At 37.5% G+C, this 18,263-nt stretch overlaps 2 protein-coding genes across 2 annotated transcripts; one reads left to right on the plus strand and one right to left on the minus strand.

Annotated features, from left to right (window-relative positions):
- Positions 1 to 522: 522 nt before the first annotated feature.
- On the plus strand, positions 523 to 13,889 carry LOC134813795 (receptor-type guanylate cyclase gcy-28-like). The gene is made up of 21 exons (XM_063821676.1): positions 523 to 633; positions 820 to 908; positions 3,243 to 3,303; positions 3,511 to 3,706; positions 6,494 to 6,623; positions 6,775 to 6,829; positions 6,976 to 7,109; positions 7,338 to 7,435; positions 7,672 to 7,833; positions 8,020 to 8,333; positions 8,510 to 8,671; positions 8,852 to 8,962; positions 9,129 to 9,319; positions 9,485 to 9,594; positions 11,473 to 11,577; positions 11,781 to 11,973; positions 12,117 to 12,254; positions 12,458 to 12,543; positions 12,686 to 12,798; positions 13,057 to 13,222; positions 13,640 to 13,889. The coding sequence occupies exons 1-21, from the start codon at positions 523 to 525 to the stop codon at positions 13,864 to 13,866; spliced, it is 2,952 nt and encodes a 983-aa protein (XP_063677746.1). The 3' UTR covers positions 13,867 to 13,889.
- A 2,642-nt stretch (positions 13,890 to 16,531) lies between these two features.
- LOC134813796 (sedoheptulokinase-like) lies at positions 16,532 to 17,825 on the minus strand. Its single transcript, XM_063821677.1, has one exon. It carries the CDS (start codon positions 17,823 to 17,825, stop codon positions 16,533 to 16,535), a length of 1,293 nt encoding a protein of 430 aa, XP_063677747.1. The 3' UTR covers position 16,532.
- Positions 17,826 to 18,263: the final 438 nt, after the last annotated feature.

The raw sequence follows: 18,263 nt of genomic DNA on the forward strand, positions 1-18,263 counted from the left end.
GCCTATTATAGAAGGAGCAATTGTCATATCAAATCTTAATTTTCTGCCCTGAACTAACTACGTATCCAACAAAACTCTATCAAAATCAGGTTACGTTAGTATCGTAGGTTACCACTTGTTTGGACAAGTTCCTACCAAGCTTTATAGTGTCAGAGCATTACTTTTGGTGTGGGACTATCGACTGTGTTGGAAGTAGAATATTTTATTTAATTTCATTGATGATATTGTAGTTATTGTACGGTAGTGAGAATAATGGTACACTTTTCTTAGGGTCTATGCGCCTCAGTTGGAAAAGTCAACTAATGCAAAAAATATCAATGTAAAATTACATATAAATATTATAAATAAATTAATCTTCAAATACCTAAAATGAGCAGTGCCCACTCTGGTTAAAGTTGAGCGAATAATTACAAAGTGTTAAGAACATAAATGAATTATATAATAATATAATGCTACTTCTGGGTATCTCAGTAAAAGGATAAACACACCCATTAATTATTTCGGGACTCATTTGTGGCTACCATGAGTGACGCCAAGTGTGACGCCTATAATGATTCTCTGAGTTTGTACGAACGGAGGAAAGATATTGTACTCACTGTGGAAATGGATGGCAAGTGTACGTCTAAGCGTGAGGTCAGTTTGTGTCATGTGTTTGTGTGTTGAATCTTCTCGAGGGGACATGACGGAATTAATGTCCCACTTTTAGTTATTCTTGTGCTTTTTTTTTGGTAATTTCATTTATAGCCAAAATGTTGTTTTGTACGATTTATGTACGACATAAAGATGTATTTGGACATATTTATAACAGATTATTTTTAGAATAAAAAGGTCAAAGGTGATCCAGTGAATGTGAAACTGACTATCTCACTGATGGATATGATGGCTCAAGTGCTAGTAGAGACCTTAAGGTGAGTCCAGTTATGTGTCTTGTGATTGTATGTGTTGAATTTCTCGCATGAGTTATGACGGAATTAATGTCCCACTGGTTGATAATCTTGTCTTTTTATTTGGTAATCTAGGTATTTCTTTATATTCGCCCAATCTTTGAAATTGGTAAGCGCGGGATTTTATATCACTCACGCTTCACTCAAGACCTAATGTTGTTTTAATACGCTTACAAATGGTCTTGTGTAACTAATGCTGCTGGAATAATTTACCGTTTATATTATCAGAATAATGAACGGTCAAGGTGTTCACACAGTGAAAATTCAGAATGTGAACTGATCTATCTCACTGATAGGATGATGGCAAGTGCTTCAGTCCAGATGGTGAGTCAGTTTGTTGTCTTGTGATTGTGTGTTGACAATCTTCTCGACAATGACAGGAATTATTTGTTCCATTTAGTTAATCTTGTCTTTGTTTTCTGGTATGTATTTTTATTCGCCAATCTGTTGAATTGGAAGCGCGGATTCTATCTACCTCACGCTTTACTCAACCAAATGTTGTTTTTACGCTAGAAAAAGAACTATTGTACTAAAGATGTAGGACATAATTTACCGTTTTTATTTTTATGAATAAATGCGGTCTATAAGGTGTGAACGGACCTGTGAACTGACATGTGAAAACGGGGGACAGGTCTCCCGTGGGAGATGTGATGTGACTGTTATCGGTTCCAGTACTACGGGAAAACGCTGCCTGTAAGAAAAGTGCACGTGCAAGAATTCTGGGACGTGTGGAGCGCCATGGCAACTGCCAATCTGTCACAGAATCAGATAAGATTGGGGGAAGTACAAGTGAGAACCGGTGCGAAGATAGAGTGTCGAACAACGGTTACTGCCACAAACGAGGGGCTCCTGTGAGTGGTGTATGGGCCGGATTTGTAAGGGACCCCCAAGTGTTCTAGGAAACTTGCGCTAAAAGTGCTAGTACCCCTAGAAAGTGTGTCGGTACTCCAACTCGCGCACGAGTCCGGTGATCTAATCAAAGGAAGTTCTTGGGTTGCCCACACAGGCTTCTACGGGAGAAGGCATGTCTCAAACAGGTGACTGCCTTCTGACAACGCAGAGGGAGTAGAAGGCAACTCAGATCTCTGCAGAAAAAAAACTGAGGGTAGTAAATAGGTGTAATATGATGAAGCGTTGAAAGCAGTGGTCCCCATAGCCTGTGGGCATGTCTGAATCTTGGATGTAGCTACTGAGGTTTGAATGTGTGTTTATAGCGGGACCGACTGAACGGGGACCATTTTTTGACGAGGGCGGGAGACTTTTTCGACCCCTTAAACGAGGAAATGGAATATTATGGCCGAGGACTTGAGTCGACCCCTACTAAAACCGTGGAATGTAACTATTTTGGCCAGAAGGAATTTGTTCGACCCCTAAAATGAGGTATGACTTTTTTGGCGAGGAACTCAGATCAGACCCCTAAACCGAGGAATGAATAATTTTGGGACAAGGACAAGTCTAAATGGCCCGAGGTCGCGGGGCGTCGGTCGACCATGGTCAGGAGCCCGAATTTCCAGATCTCAGAAGGGCTAGTAGTCAGCCACCCGTGGTTTGCGTGGAATTAAGACCTACGAGTGTCTTTCTTGATGGTAGAACAACATGATACTGATAATTAATGTCGTGGTTCAACTTCCGAGTGGGTCGTTATTGACCCAGTTGATCGATTTTAAAATTTAAATCAACGTACAGGAGTAATGACCAAGATATAACATGTTTTTATACTAATATTTGTAAAAGTTTGACAACATTATATTTAATTAATCAATTTTGTGGTCTTAGTGGGTCGCTAATGACCCATTTAACCGATTTTTCGCAGTTTATGATGATTATCACTTGCTGAGAGGCGATTTTGAACTTATGATGTCATGCTTTAGGCTGAATTCAAGAAGTTACATGGACATATGTAGTAATAAGCAAGTGAGCCGAGTGGGTCGTTAATGACCCAAATTCTTTATTTTTAAAAAGTTAGAGTCACACAGTATTGACCATATGTTTTTAACTTATGCTTTTTATTTTATTTTATCCTAACGTCTTTGTTTCAGAAGTTAAAGCCGAAAAACCGTGATGGGTCGTTTGCGACCCGGACGAGTGGGTCGTATGCGACCATAGCTGTATCTTTTAAAGTAAACGAGATACAGATTAGCTTTTTTGGATATCTCATTTTTGCTGTAAAGTGACCTAGTGTGTTAAACGGCATCAAAATCGGCAAACTTTAAAACTCGTCGTCCCTAATGGGTTAGTATGAACAGTCAAGGGACTATAAATAATGTCAGAATGTTATTCTCACATTCCTTTCTTCAGAGAGGAATTCAGAGAACAAGCCTCGTCCGCACTAGGATTCTTGTATCCACCAGATCAATCTGTAACTAAATCTTCTAGTTTCGTTTATGATCCTATGATCTCAAACTGTATCGTTATAATTCAATTTAAACTTCAGAACTTGTTAAACGTCTACCGTACCAAATAGATTAGATTTCTTTTTTGCCTCTTAAGATTTCTGATCATGATTCCAGATTCATTTTCACTCTCAACCACAAAACCATTTCGCACTCCTAAAAGTAGTCTGCAGGTGTCAGGTTTAGCTGGATTCGCACACGACTCCCTCATTTGGGGAATGTTCACCGCTCTTCTCAACAGAATCCACCCCAACTTGTTCGTCTCCAGATCCAGGGAGTTCACTCTTGTTAATCTGTACAGTGACGGAACAACTCATCCTAATACTAGGAGTTATCCTACTGCTGATATGAAACCTATTGGGTGGCCAGGTTAGCATTTGTTGTTAATTAACTTAAAACTCAGATCCACTTTATTAATAATAAAACAAATATTTAATAAAACAAATATTTATTTTTACGGCACAATCAAACAATATCAATAATAAATAAATCAGGGGAGGTTTGAAGAGGTTTCAAGTGCCGAAGGCCACTGCTTATCTTTAGGATTTGAGAGTGACCTGTGCTTAAAACCCCCTCAACCATCCACTACGTCAATATAATACTTATTATACAAATATAGAAAAATATAATTATCTAAGCTAAAATTGCTTATTGGTCTAGTTTGGTGACATAGGAGAGCCCAGTTGAGTTTTAGTTTAGGTTTATGTTTTAAATCATAGTTTGAAAGGTTAGCCATGTTTCATGGCAGAGAGAGATATCATGTGTGCAGAGCCGTACCAGATGTAGAATTTGAGATATAATATAGATTAGTTACCATATATTAGGGTCACCTCGATTTTGGAGGGATAGCAAGTGCTTTTTAAGGTTAGATTTAATAATACCTGACGAGGCTGATAAGTCTGAATTTTTGGAAGAACCCGGGATTATTATCCCATCTACATTAGCATCACATATTTCGAATACATAGGGGATGAGATCATTCCATATTTTCGTAGAGGTGTACAAAAAGTTCTGTTGGGAGATATCTAACCTCAGTAATGGGACAATAAGACGAAGTTTTTCATTTCTAGGACAGAACTTGAAAAGATCTTTAATCGACTGGGGGACATCAAATTTAAGAATTTTGAATAGCTCCATAAATGTATGGTACATGTGCAGATTCTCCAGGTTCATAATTTTCTGCTCAGTGAATAGCGGTTTAGTGTGTTCAAGACAGTAGTTCTTTTTAGCCATATGTATATGGCTAAAAAGAAACGAACATATATATGTTCGTTATAAGTTCTTGAACGTGCACAGGTTAAGTAGTATTCTTTATGATCAAAATTGGGAATGTTACCAAATAGCAGTCGTATACATCGTTTTTGAATAGCAAAGATTTTATTCAGCTTATGTTTAGGGATCCCACCCCAGCAACTTATACAATAGCTAAGATGTGACATAAATAGAGCATTGTATAGTTTCAAATATTCAGATTTGGGAATGAATTTGCAAATTCTCTTAATCGATACAATACTGGAGTTCAGCTTTAAAGATAAATGATTAAGATGTGGTTCCCAACATAGCTGTTCGTCTATTATCACCCCAAGAAATTTTGTACATTGAACTTTTTCTAGCTTTTTGCCATCTATTGAAATCGTTAGATTCTTGTTAAAGGGCCGTGTTCTAGCACAGGTCTGTGTTGCTCTTGAAAATGCATAAAACAACTTTTCCCTGCATTTATATGTAACTTGTTAGACTCCATATAGTTACTGACCTGTTTCATTACATGATTAGCTTTTTCAAAAGCTTCCTGTGCTGAACGACCTATCACAAAAATATTTGTATCATCAGCAAACAGGACGAATTCAGCCAAACTTGAGGAGCTCACAATATCATTTATATAAATCAGAAATAGTAGAGGTCCTAACACTGACCCCTGGGGTACACCATACTCAACTGAACACTTGTCCGATTTTTCAGTTTGAAAAGAAGTTACTTGGCTACGGTTTGTTAGATAGCTAGCAAGAGTTTTTAGTGCAATACCTCTTACTCCATAGTGTTCAAGTTTATGCAGGAGTTTATCGTGCTCAATTGTGTCAAATGCTTTACTTAGATCAATGAATATTCCAATTACATGATTTTTCTGTTCAATCTCATTAAGTATTTTATTGACAGAATAGTTTACGGCATGAGATGTTGAGTGTTGTTTTCTAAAACCAAATTGTCGATCAGAAATCACGTTCATAGCACTGAGGTAATTATATAACCTATTATAAATTATTTTTTCAAGTATTTTGCCAAATATCGGTAATGTAGAAACAGGTCGATAGTTATCAAGGCATCGTGAGTCTCCTTTTTTATAAATTGGTGTAATAGAGCCCGTTTTAAGCTTGTTTGGAAAGACCCCATTGTCCAAGAACCAATTAAAGAATCTAGAGATATGACCAGACAGATAATTTACACTCTTTTTCAAGACTTTAACAGAGATATCACTTGCCTTCCCATTTTCAAGGCTACCAATAATTTTACTTATCTCTTCCTCGTCACAGGGGCTGAGAAAAAAAGAGTTCACTATTCTTTCTCTGCCCTTGAGGTATTGTTTAAACTTCGTTTTATTGAAATTGCCATCAGTTACCGTACGAGATGGTACAGAAGATTGAACTTTTGAATTAAGATTACGAGCAATAGACGAGAAGTAGATGTTAAATCCGTTGGCAATCTCACGGCGTTCAGTTACAATTCTACCATCAATTAAGAATGATGCTTTTATATCTTTTTTAGATTTACCCCTGAGTTCGTTGATCAATTCCCAGGTTTTTTTAATATTTCCTTTAGCAAGTTCAAATTTTTTCCCATAGTGGGCTTTTTTCGCAGATTTTATAGCTTTGTTTAAGATAGAACGATACTCCTTATACTTAAGATATAAAGTTTCCTCACCTAATGGGTTGATTTTGGTACACGAAGCCTTCCATCGCTTGTAGTGAAAGCCTTCATTATATCTTTGGAGCAGTCATGTAACGAAATAAAATTAGTATGCCTTGCAAATTGAAACTTTAACAAATGAACAGTTTTATAATAATTTGTAAAACATGCAAAATGCAAACGATATTCGCGAAAATGCTAATTAATTATAATTAGTACAATAATTAATTATACTTAAAATCATAATAATTGCAGGTATGTTTGGTGTGGAGAGCCCGCCTATATCAGAGTTCAACACAACACATGTCATGAAGAATTCTTCCTTCCTGATAAACGATGGCCCGTGGCATGACATTGTTAACAGATACACTTTCAAGGATAATAGGTTAACATCTTAATATTATAGGGATGATAGGTTAACATTTTTAATATTACAAGGATAGCAGGTTAACATTTTTAATGTTACAAGGATAAAACGCTAAAATTTGTAATAGAACAAAACTTAAACTAAGTAATTAATTAATTTCTTTACTCAGGCCATTTGGTAGTGTACCTCACAGAATAAAGATATTTCAGGATGGCAAATGGAAGGTAAATATTTGAATACCATACCTCCAATTTCAATCAATTTGTTATATAAACATTTAATTTAAGGAGTTATTCTAACGGAACAATCCAATTTCACAACTCATATTACTAAATTATAATGAGCTCCTCCAGATCAAAAACCCACTCAGGCTCTTGCGGGACTCCTGCCTCACAGAAGAAAGATTGAACGGGACAGTAGAAACTATGAGCAGGAAGCGGCGAAGTTGTCTTCAGAGTTACACTTCGACTCTTTTGGGAATAGTTTGGAAACTGGCGTGCCTTTGTGAGTTTAGTTATTTAGTTAGTGTTTCGTTATTTTTTAGTTAATGTTTAGTTATATTAGTGTTTAGTTGTTATAATTAGTGTTTATAATCAGTGTTTAGTTGTTAAAATTAGTGTTTATAATTATTGTTTAGTTTGTGTTTAATAAGTCTTTACTCTTTAGTTAGTAATTACTAATAAGTTAGTATAATGTTTTACTCTTAAAATTATTAATTATTAATTTCCCCAGTTACGACAAGTACAAGTTTATCCGTTATTCACGAGCTGAACAAGGTCATGTTATTGCTGACGAAACGTCATGTGGATACGATCACCTCATTTGTTACTGTTAGTTAATAATTATTTTACTTGCTCTTAAATTACCTGTAGAATGTAGTTAAATTACTAAAATTAAAACACCCTGAATCCTGATGTTTGTTTCAGATTCTTGTAGAATACGAAATATGGTTACTACTGTTTAAATAGTTACTTATTATAATTACCCGATTAACCGATCGTAAGCTTTTGTTTACATCCCTTTATTACAAATTTTTCCTAATGAAATAAACTATGATTCACTCCAGGGAGACGTAGGATTAAATGGATAATCACGATCGCCACCAGTGGGTCTGTGGGGGCTATTTTAGTGTTTGGACCTCTGATATACCTGTTCTTTCGGTGGAGAAAATTCAACACTGAAATCAACGCCATGCGATGGCGTTTAAAGGACTCGGAGGTGACTTTCAGTAAGTTGTAATTATCAATATGTTATGTCTGGAGCTTTATCACAGATCGGTTGAAAGAGGTTTTAAAGCTAGATGTTTAATGGCAAATTGATTGAGACTGATAATAGATAATGCCAACGTGAAGGCCTTAAACATAATAAAACAATTGAAAACATCAAACCTACACTATATCAAACTATGTTACAGGATATCAGTACACGGATGAACAATCCGCCGACTCAGATGCCTGCAGCAGCTCGAGTGAAAGTTCAGATGAGTCTATAACAAATATTGAAGCAATTGACGGGCTCATTATGCCAACTCTTACCATTAGAAAAGGATCAGATCATGTTCCTAATCGATTAGGAATCGATTATAATCGGAGAAAGTCCAACTTCTCTGGAGTGAGAGATAGACGAACAATGCCCACGGCCTCGGCTACTGGAAATTGTCGGAGAAAATCATATTTTGTTAAGAATGATCCACCAGGCAGTTTTCTGAAACTTACTAAGAATAACGAGGTTTTTAAGCAGCTTGCTGTTTTATTTTCATATAACATTACAGACTCATATCACTACTATCCGCATTATATCTGCATTTATTCTTAATGTGCAATCGGCCAACGTATATACTGGGTTATTTCGGAGGTTTCTGATATTAGGATAATTGTTGTAGGCTAATAAACGTTAACAATCAGGGATCCACGCTCTCAGTTGAATCTGAAGAGGACACTAGAGATTACATTTACACTGATTTAGCAGTGTATAATGACCATGAGTGGGCTGCTAAGGAACTCTCTCGTGCTGCTACTTATATTATTAAAGGAAGTGGTAGAAACTTCAGGATTGAAATGAAGGAGGTGGGTAAATATATTAGTAGAAACTTCAAGCTTGAAATGAAAGATGGTGGTCAATATATTTGTTTACTGCGTCCAAACATGAAAGTGTTGGCTGATATGATAAAATATCCACTGCTCTTGGTGAATTTTATTGATTTCCGATAATAAATGTAAATAATTTTTCTTAACCTTTAATTTCAGTTACTTGAACTAAAGCACAAGAACCTCACTAAACTGTGTGGAGTTGTGTACAATAATAACCTTGCTGGCTACATGTTCCTATCACAATACTGTAAAAGGGGCTCCCTCAAGGTTATAATATTCTCTGTAGTTATGTTAAATAGCAATTCAGTCTCTCAAACCTCAGAATCACTGCCACATGTCAAAAGATATGCTTCACCTCCCCACCAGAATCCATATATCTACAAATCCAATACTAAATTTACGTTAGATAACTAATCACCTTAAAAATTATCAGAATGTTCTGGAAGACAAGGACTTTATATTCGATCTGGAGATCAAGCTGAGTTTCATCTGTGATATGATACACGGTATGGAATATCTACACAACCACAGGAGTATTGGATCCCATGGTTACCTCAAGTCTTCAAATGTTGTGGTTACTGGATGTCTCACCGCTAAAATAGCTGACTTTGGAACCTTGTGCAGGTTATTGTGATTGCGTAGGTTTTTTGACATGCAATAATATGATGTTATGATAGCAACTGGTAACTGGCGAGTAACAGAGAGAGTTGAGGAGGTATTTCATCTGAATAACACCCCCAAATTCCCGCTAGCTCAGCTAGCGGTAAAAATAACATTTTGTGGCTCCAGGGTAACTGACACAGAAAAGTTGGAGGAGCTGGGTGAAACTTCAGCTAACATCCATTCTATGTGGTCAGCCCCGGAGATATTGAGAGAGCAGATTCAGCAATCTGTGTTTGGTAAGATCGTGGTTTAGTTAATTAAGTTTAGGTTTAGTTTAATTTAAAATTAGTTGTTATTTGAAATGGTGTCATATTATATTTGTATAACTATGACGACCTGTTGTGGATAGTTTCAGACTAGTGCCATTATTTGTTTGGATTTATACGATTATCAAAATCTTACTATATATAAAGCGAGACGATATATATATAATATATATTTATTTATCCGTGCCATTTTACTGACACCACGGCATCAACTTTAACGCGAATTTCTGCAAAAACCGTCAAAGATATACAACTGAAACTTTTTTGACTGGGTCAAATGCTTTAATGGCCTCCAAATCAACATTATTATTATAAAACAGGATCTTACCGACAAAAATGATTCTTAAAAATACCTTAATGCGGTAAACTGTACCCTTGAAAAATATTTTCCCAACATCTGTTGCATGCAGCTATATCTCTAATTTCGTTCAATTCATACAAGTTGTCCATTTGCAAATTTCTACTATTTAAATCACTTCTTAAAACCGATAACAAGTTCATTCTAGGTCTCCCCAATCTTCCAATGAATAAATTATCTGATTCAATAGTAAAAGAGAGAGCCGTTTGGGCTGGGGTGTTCTCCATACTCCTGAGAATGTGTCCAAACATCTTCCACCGCTGGTGTTCAATACGCTTGGATAACTTTTCAACTTTGCACCTTTCATACAATGCTTTGTTGCTTATCATACCTTTAGGCCATTTGATGTTTAAAATGGACCTGAGGTGTCTACGATGGAGTGTGTCCATTTTCTCCATGGTTGCTTTCTTAGGACTCCAACTATTTGAGTTGTAAATCAATACAGATACAACTTGAGCATCGTATAACCTCAGCTTTCTTTCAATGGATATTTTCTTACCGGACAACCATACTTTTTCAAAGTTCTTAAAAGCAATCTCAGCTAGGATTCTCCTTCTTTGAATGTCCTTCTCAGTACACAGTAAGGAACCTAGTGACTTGTTACTTCGCCATGGTTCGTTATTAGCTAATGGCTGACCGTTTGTGTCTTTATCAGATTGTTTCGCCAGGTAGAAGGTACTGAATTCAGTTTTACTTTCATTTACTTGGAGGTTCCAGTCTTTGAGAATCTCCTTCACTGCAGGAAGGAAAATTCTCAGTCTCTCGATGTCCTCGTCAGCAAAGTCACAATCGTCTGAATATTCCCACTCAGTTGGAAAACCTAGTTCTGATACTGGTGGGTTTGGTCTCCCAGATACAGCTCTGAGGTGGTGTAAGGCTGCTGCAAGAATAAGTGTGAATAGCTTTCCAGATAAACTGTCACCTTGAAAGGCTCCGAGTAAACTTTCAAACTCTTCCGACAGTGAGGAGTTAACACGAACTCTAAGGAGAGTATTCGATAGAAGGTATTGAACTAAGCGAATGTCGTCCTCCGAACAACCAGCATCTTTCAAAACATTGATGATAGTGTCCCTTTTCACGGTATCAAAAGCTCTACTCATATCAATACCCATTTTGCTAAATGTCCATTTCTTCCTCATCACAACAGATATGAGCATTCTCTGAGCCCACACAATGTCAGAGCATTTGCAATCAACATGAAAAAATAAAAAATTGGCCAAGAAATAGGAGTTTTAGAGCCCAAAATTTGGTACCCCAAGTGGTGTCAAAAACGCGAATTAAATAGGTAATAATTGTTTTAGTCTCTTGAGTCTTGACACCATTTTAGGGTTAGACGGGTTCCTGCTAGTACATATAATGGATAATGGTGCTGGCTACACTAAAACTACACAAACGAATATTTTTTAAATAAGTTTCGCACAATGCATAATACATTATACACTGTCTGAAAAGGTAACTTATTTACTTTTAACTGTAGATGATCTTCTCAGGGACCAAGGAAGGAGATGTTTATAGTTTTGGTATAATATGTCACGAGATATTGGAGTATAGTGGACCTTTCAACACACATGACCATCATGGACTAGATGCACAGGGTAAGAACAAATGGTTTTAGAATGGTTATTAGTCGAGGAGACGACGTGACCAAGCCGAGGTGAAATGGAATGTCCCACGACGGAGATCGAGACTAGCTTGCAAACTTTCGAAAAAGCCGTCAAAGATCATGATTTCAGCTCAGCTAAAATTTACTATATAACTCATTTCTCACACCTAATTTCTCATACCTACTTATTACCAGAAGTAGTGACTCTAGTAAGAAAGTGTCACTCCAAGTCCCCGTACCGGCCTGCGTACAGCGTGAACCCCAACATGGAAACCAAAGAACGAACAGCTGTCAACATGTCTCTCCAGTGTTGGAGTGAGGACCCGGAGGAGAGGCCTAGTTTTAGGGGTCTACTCCGCGACAGAGTCCCTGATATTACCAGTATCAGGTCAGTTGTGTGTGTGAAAGTGAAAGTGAAAGTGAAACTTAAAGCTTGAGGCTGCTTTGAATTATATGTGCAATATAGCAATATGCAATGTTAGAAGTTGTACCTTATGAGATCAACAATTTCAACATATTCACCAAACCCAGGAAATCAGTAGTTGAACATGCCCTGGAAACAGTAAAGAAGTACAGCAAGAAAAAGGAAAAGAAGATCGCGCAGCTGGATTCTGAGTTGAGATCGATAAGAGGCGATATTGGACGGCTTCGACTGCAGATTCTGCCTTGGTAAAGAACTTTTGTTGTAATAATTACGTAATTAAATAAGATATGTATATTTATTATCGAGGGCTGTGTGACCATTTAGACCATGTCAATTTAATCAATATATTCATCCATCGATTAACATTGTAGCTTAAAAGTGAACTAGACCCGATATTTAAGAAACAATTAATACGAATTGCCTTCTCCCTGACTGCAATCTTCTTCAGGGAAGTAGCTGAGAACATCGAGGAAGGTATTTATCCGGGAGCTGAGTCACTACTGTCCTCATCTATAATGTGCATAGAGATTACTGGTTGGTATATCAACTATTTTAATTATTTAACTATTTTAACTATTTTGACCATTTTAACTAGTTTGACTATTTTAACTTGACCGTTCATTTATTTATTATCAATTATCTACTTATCTCGACAATATTATATAATAATCTTAAGGAGGATTAGAACTACTAGAATCCGGTGTATCATCCAGAGATGTTTGGGCGGCACTTCAAGCTATAAGGGACGAGATATATAGCTTTATCAATTACTACCCTGGATTATTTTGTGTGAGTTTCATTAATGTTCATTGATTTGATGACTAACATGTTATTCCTAGGCAGTTTCTAGCTCTGAACTATAGGATATGGTATCCATGCCAGTTATTTAAAGGTTTTCAAATATAAATTCTGCTAAAACAATAAACATTCCTGATCAGTTAAATCAGTTAGATCTAAGTTTCTAGCTTTAATTTGTATGAGTTGTTTGTCTGTATGAGTCTGTTGTTCTGTTGGAAATTAAACTTTGTAACTTAAAGTGTCTCCCAGACACTAGCAACAGAAAGCCTGTACGTGATAATAGCTAACGGAGTTAACCAGTACAGAGATAACGTGACGGTAATACTGCGCCAACTCTACAAGGAGCTGGTAATATTTGTTAAGAAGTTGGAGCTGCCTAGGGGGAGGCTGCGGGTCAGAGCTGGCATGGACTCAGGTGGGAACTTGTTGTCTTAAGTATTAGTCAATTAGTTAATTAATTATTTAGTTAATTAATTATTTAGTTAATTAATTATTTAGTTAATTAGTTGATTAATTATTTAGTTAAGGGGACAGAGCGATAACTTCGGCTAGGAACAATATTTTTCCATGGGATCAAAAACAGCTGATAGATATCACTCCTCTCTATCAGAAACAACTATAAAGTCAATTTTGAGAGAAATTTCATAAAGACCCCCCCCCCCCCCCCCCCCCCCCCCCTTAATAAGTAGAATTATAAATTGTTAGTGAGATACATGTACTTGCTTGATAAACTACATTCACCCATAATCAATATACTTTTATAAATTATTCTGCCTTCACACAATCTAAAACTCGTTATCAGTCTTGCACATTCCTGAACACAATATCTCAGGGTGCGTGGATACAGGCGTAGTCGGAGACCAGGTTCTTTCTTACCAGATTTTTGGACCTGTCTACACGATCGCTGATATGATGCGGAGTAATGCTGATCCAGGGAAATTATTAGTGTCTGAAAACTCTAAAAAGTTGCTTAAATCCGATAATTTTAAAGAAACAGGAGCGTATAAATATAGGCATAGTGTGTACTATCAGCCTGGCCAGAATTTGATAGCGTCGTAATTCCTTTTATTCAGTATTTGAACTTGAAAAATTTTAATTTTAAGTTTTTAAATTTTTTAGTTATATTGTCTGATCTTGTATTGTATTTGTTCATTATAACGTAATTCTTTACCTTGTTGAAAGTGACCAGATTGTCAATAGATATGTCTCCAACGATATCATGTACTGTGTGGAAAGTGGATTGGAACCGACCTGTACCAAACCTTTTTTTAAGTGCGTACCAAAGAGGTGAGGCCTAATTAGAGACAAGTTAGGGTAGAATTTCATGGTGGTAGTAAAGCAGCAATTATCTCATTTGCATTACTAAAAAACTTGGTACAGAAGGTCAAAGGTGATTGATCTGATTAATTAAGAAAAAAGTTTCCAAAAATATTTGGGTTTTTGGAACGCGCGAGAAATAATTAGTATACAAACAAATAAGTTTTTCATTTACTTTGACATAAAGTTCCGCGCGTGCAGAGCTTCTACAGCAGGGTGTCAGAATTATTGGCGTGTTTGAAATTTTATGTGTATTTTATGATGAAATCAATATTTTTCGACGGGTCATAACTTTACAGTTTACTTCTGAATATCAGAATTACAAAATTCAAAAACTGGTCTGTAGACAATCGTCTGAAATTTTTCAGAATTTTGTGTTGATGTACCTCAAAACCCATAATTTAGGCCGTTATTTAAAGGGTCGATCCTCAGAAGTCAAGTAATGATCGTTTCTAAAAGCTTGGGTAAGCTACAATTTTACGCAAAATTGTCTACTGTCACAATAATTATGACACCCTGGCCCCTGCTATGCTGTACTAGAGGCTAGCTCTTTTATTTATATTATTTTACCGTTTGTATTGACTAACCTGCCGTGCTTGAATTTTGACGATTAACCCTATGTCATGCGGGGTGATCCGGAATCAGCTTTCGAAAATGCATGGCGATATAATGGAGGACTTGAAATTGAGGTCCCACTGCCGCGGATCTTATCCGGCTGATGATCATGGAGTGCGGTCAGCCCAGTAGTGCAGATGCACTACTGGGCCTCGCCAAGTTGCGAAGGATTGACATCGTGGATCAAGGTCAACTCCAGGCAGTATCTAAGAAGCCAGACCACTTGATTCACGATGTCAATCATTCGCAGCTCGACGAGGCCCAGTTCTAGTTATAAGGGTTAAGGTTACTGTTACCTGGGGACCCCAGGCTATTATAAATCAAGAGGCTTGCATATATTGAACATATTGACACGGTTGCAGAGTTGAGTCTGTACGGAACCTAGTAGTTTCAGATCCTTGTTTAACTTGCCGTACAGCAAGATCATCCACTACTTTAGCCCGGCGAGGCACATAACTCCCTCTACAACTCCATGACAAATGTTTCATATACTAGCCGAATTCACAAGATATATCCTTGTGTTTGAGAAGAGCTCGTTAGAACTGCTTCCTTTCCCTTCAGTATCCCACAGTCTCTCGAGTTTCGTAACTGCCAGAGAACTCTCTTAAACAATTACTAGACTCGGTGATTATAAATCAAGAGGCTTGCATATATTGAACATATTGACACGGTTGCAGAGTTGAGTCTGTACGGAACCTAGTAGTTTCAGATCCTTGTTTATGTTCATATACATTTGGCGGAATGACAGGCTGAGCGCGGCCCAGTAAGGTTACTGCTTAGAAATAGAAAGTCTTCATGTACCTTAAAAGTTAAACCCTTATTACTCTATCCGTAATCCTCACCCAAAATATGTCTTAGTGGTGGGACTTGTTGGATACTGCCAAAGTTTCAATCATCACTGAATCTATCTATTTTATATTTAACGTGGATAACATTACTGGGCCGCGCTCAGCCTGTCATTCCGCCAAATCTTTATTCGGGCTGAGTGAGCTATTATGAACATAATAGCCTGGGGTCCCCAGGTAAGGATAACAATTCAATGAACAACATTGTTCGTATGCATATTTGTGGGCACACACCTTGCAACCGCTGCGCTCGCGACGCGAAGGTATGTACGTACGTGACGCGCTCAGACGATTAAAAAATAGCGTTTAGCGACGCGCCTTCCATACAATAAAGGCGGTATACCACGTCAGCAATTGCCTAATCTTACAGCTTGTTAGGTTGCTTGCAAGTTGCAACACCGTAGTATGGCCATCAAGCAGCAGATCACTGAGGATGGCACAAGACACGATTGAGGTACTCAAAGTTCTATTCCCAAAGTAACCTTTGATAAACGGAAAATCATCAGAATATAAGAAAAGATTTTGGAAGATTTTTGAAGAGAAGCTTTTCTGCCGTCCACTTAACCGAAATTTCGCAGTTTTTACTGAAATATTTACCTGTGACCATTAAATAATCAGTCCGATAGGACATTTTCAAATTTAGAGATAAGTTTAACTCTGGATCATTTGCATCTGATTCTCATAAAATGTGAAAGATCTCATTAGGGGTCGTTCACATATTACGTAATCAGCTGAGTGGGGGGGGGTTCCGAATGATTACGCTAGTGTAATTTTGACACAATAGCTATATGTAAAACTGATTACGGAGGGGGGGGGGGGGGGGTGGGGTAAAAATGTTCTAAAAAATGATTACGTAATATGTGTGTGAACGACCCCTTATTACGGATTTAGCAGAGACGATTAAAAAAATCAAGTTTAACTATATAATATCACTATAATATGGAATATTCACTTCATATTATCTAAATCAAATAGAATAGCACCATAAGCCGCAGTAACATCTTTATCAAAGAGCACAAAATCCCCCATAATCTCTCTCAAATAATGCTGCAAGATCGGCCTCTCCGCTATTCCAACAGCATACAAAGTATCAAAGTTAGTCTGGACACCACCCATCATTTCACACAAATTCTCTACAACTCCTCGTAAAACAGCAGCACTAATGTCTCCAACTGTAAAATTATCTGAAGTCACATTTGAAAAACTACCAAATGTGCCCGTATCGTGACGTTCCCCAAAAAACACGGGACAAACCCTTAAATCTGTGTTTCTTTTCTCGTAGGCTAACTCCATAACAGTGTCGTAATGAAGATCAGCGGTAAGTGAGGAGAACAAATTAAAAACTATCTCCATTGAGTTCCCTCCGTTAAGTGACGCAGCAGTTACCAAGTTATATTTATCCGTGTACAATGTACGACGAACCGAGACTGGTAGATCCCCAAAATCATCACATTTTGTAGTGTGAACTATTTGAGAAGCTGTACCGTAGTTGAAAACTCGCCCTGAACTCGCTCCTAGTACTGAATACACTGAAGCTTGTAGGTCACCAACGGGAATGAAAACTTGGGCTCCTTTTTGGATGCTGAACTTTTCGTTGACAACACAACCTATTATGTTTCCATTGTTCACTATTTTGGGTAAGTTTATTGTAACCCCGGCTGTATTTAAAGCTCTGTTGTCCCAGTTTCTTGTTTTGTCATTAAATAACCCCCAACTCTGAGCATTATGATCGCTGATAACACCCTCCCTTAAACCACACAGCACGAACACTAAGTAATCTGCTACAGTCCCACAGTGTTTATACTTCTTCAGTTCGGAGGGTGTGTTCCGTGCAAGCCAAGCTAGAGTAGCGCTACCATACCCCGCGTGCAGATCATCACTAAACTCAGAATACCTGATCTCTCTGAGAAAGTCGTCAGAACATCGGTGGTCCTGCCACGTGACCAGGGTAGTTGTGTCGTGCTCATCATTCCACAACATGACACCGTGCATTTGGCAGCACACTGACACTGTGTTTACGTTTAGAATGAGCGCACCGCTCTTTTCAGCAAGTGCAACAAGCGCAGTGCGTACTGCACTCAGAATGCGCTGCGCACATTGCTCGTGTTTGTTGTCACTGGAGATTATATCAGCAGTGTGGACTTGTTTGGTGTGTAAGATTGTAGAGGGAGAAGAAGAGGGGTTGGAGAGGAAGCAGCATTTTATAGAGGTGGTTCCAATGTCAATACCTACACGTGACATGACACGTGACGACTATGTGCTGTGCATAACAACACGTGACATTTGCTGCTGGAGTGGGGTTTACTGGATTACGCTCAATACTATTATGATTCTCATTTTATTCATGAATGTATTATTTGACACGCAGAATTTACTACTTACCCATGTTACTGTTTGGCTACAAACATGCATGCTTTTTAATTTAATAGGCTTAATTAAGTCATGAGAAATAATAGTGTAAATTAATAATACTGCAGTGTTTGTAGTAACCGGCTAAGATGGCGAGATTGCTAAATAACAATGTTGTGATATTTACTGCAGGAGTAAAAGATACATTCCTCTGGAGACTTTAAATACATTCTGCTACAATGTGGATATGGATATTCAATTTGTATGTGGTTTATTTTCAAACCACATTACTTCCGGTCTAGTTAGGGGTCGTTCACATATTACGTAATC

Source organism: Bolinopsis microptera, chromosome 4, assembly GCF_026151205.1.
Source record: "Bolinopsis microptera isolate Bmic1 chromosome 4, MBARI_Bmic_1.0, whole genome shotgun sequence".
Classification (NCBI taxonomy): domain Eukaryota; kingdom Metazoa; phylum Ctenophora; class Tentaculata; order Lobata; family Bolinopsidae; genus Bolinopsis; species Bolinopsis microptera.

Excerpts from the sequence above, each read along its gene's own strand:
- LOC134813795 (XM_063821676.1), top strand. The coding sequence starts at position 523 with ATGAGTGACGCCAAGTGTGACGCCTATAATGATTCTCTGAGTTTGTAC. Across the intron at positions 7,834-8,019 it reads GGACTCGGAGGTGACTTTCA|GATATCAGTACACGGATGAA; the intron begins GTAAGTTGTAAT and ends ACTATGTTACAG. Across the intron at positions 12,799-13,056 it reads ACTACCCTGGATTATTTTGT|ACACTAGCAACAGAAAGCCT; the intron begins GTGAGTTTCATT and ends AGTGTCTCCCAG.
- LOC134813796 (XM_063821677.1), bottom strand. The coding sequence starts at position 17,825 with ATGTCACGTGTAGGTATTGACATTGGAACCACCTCTATAAAATGCTGC.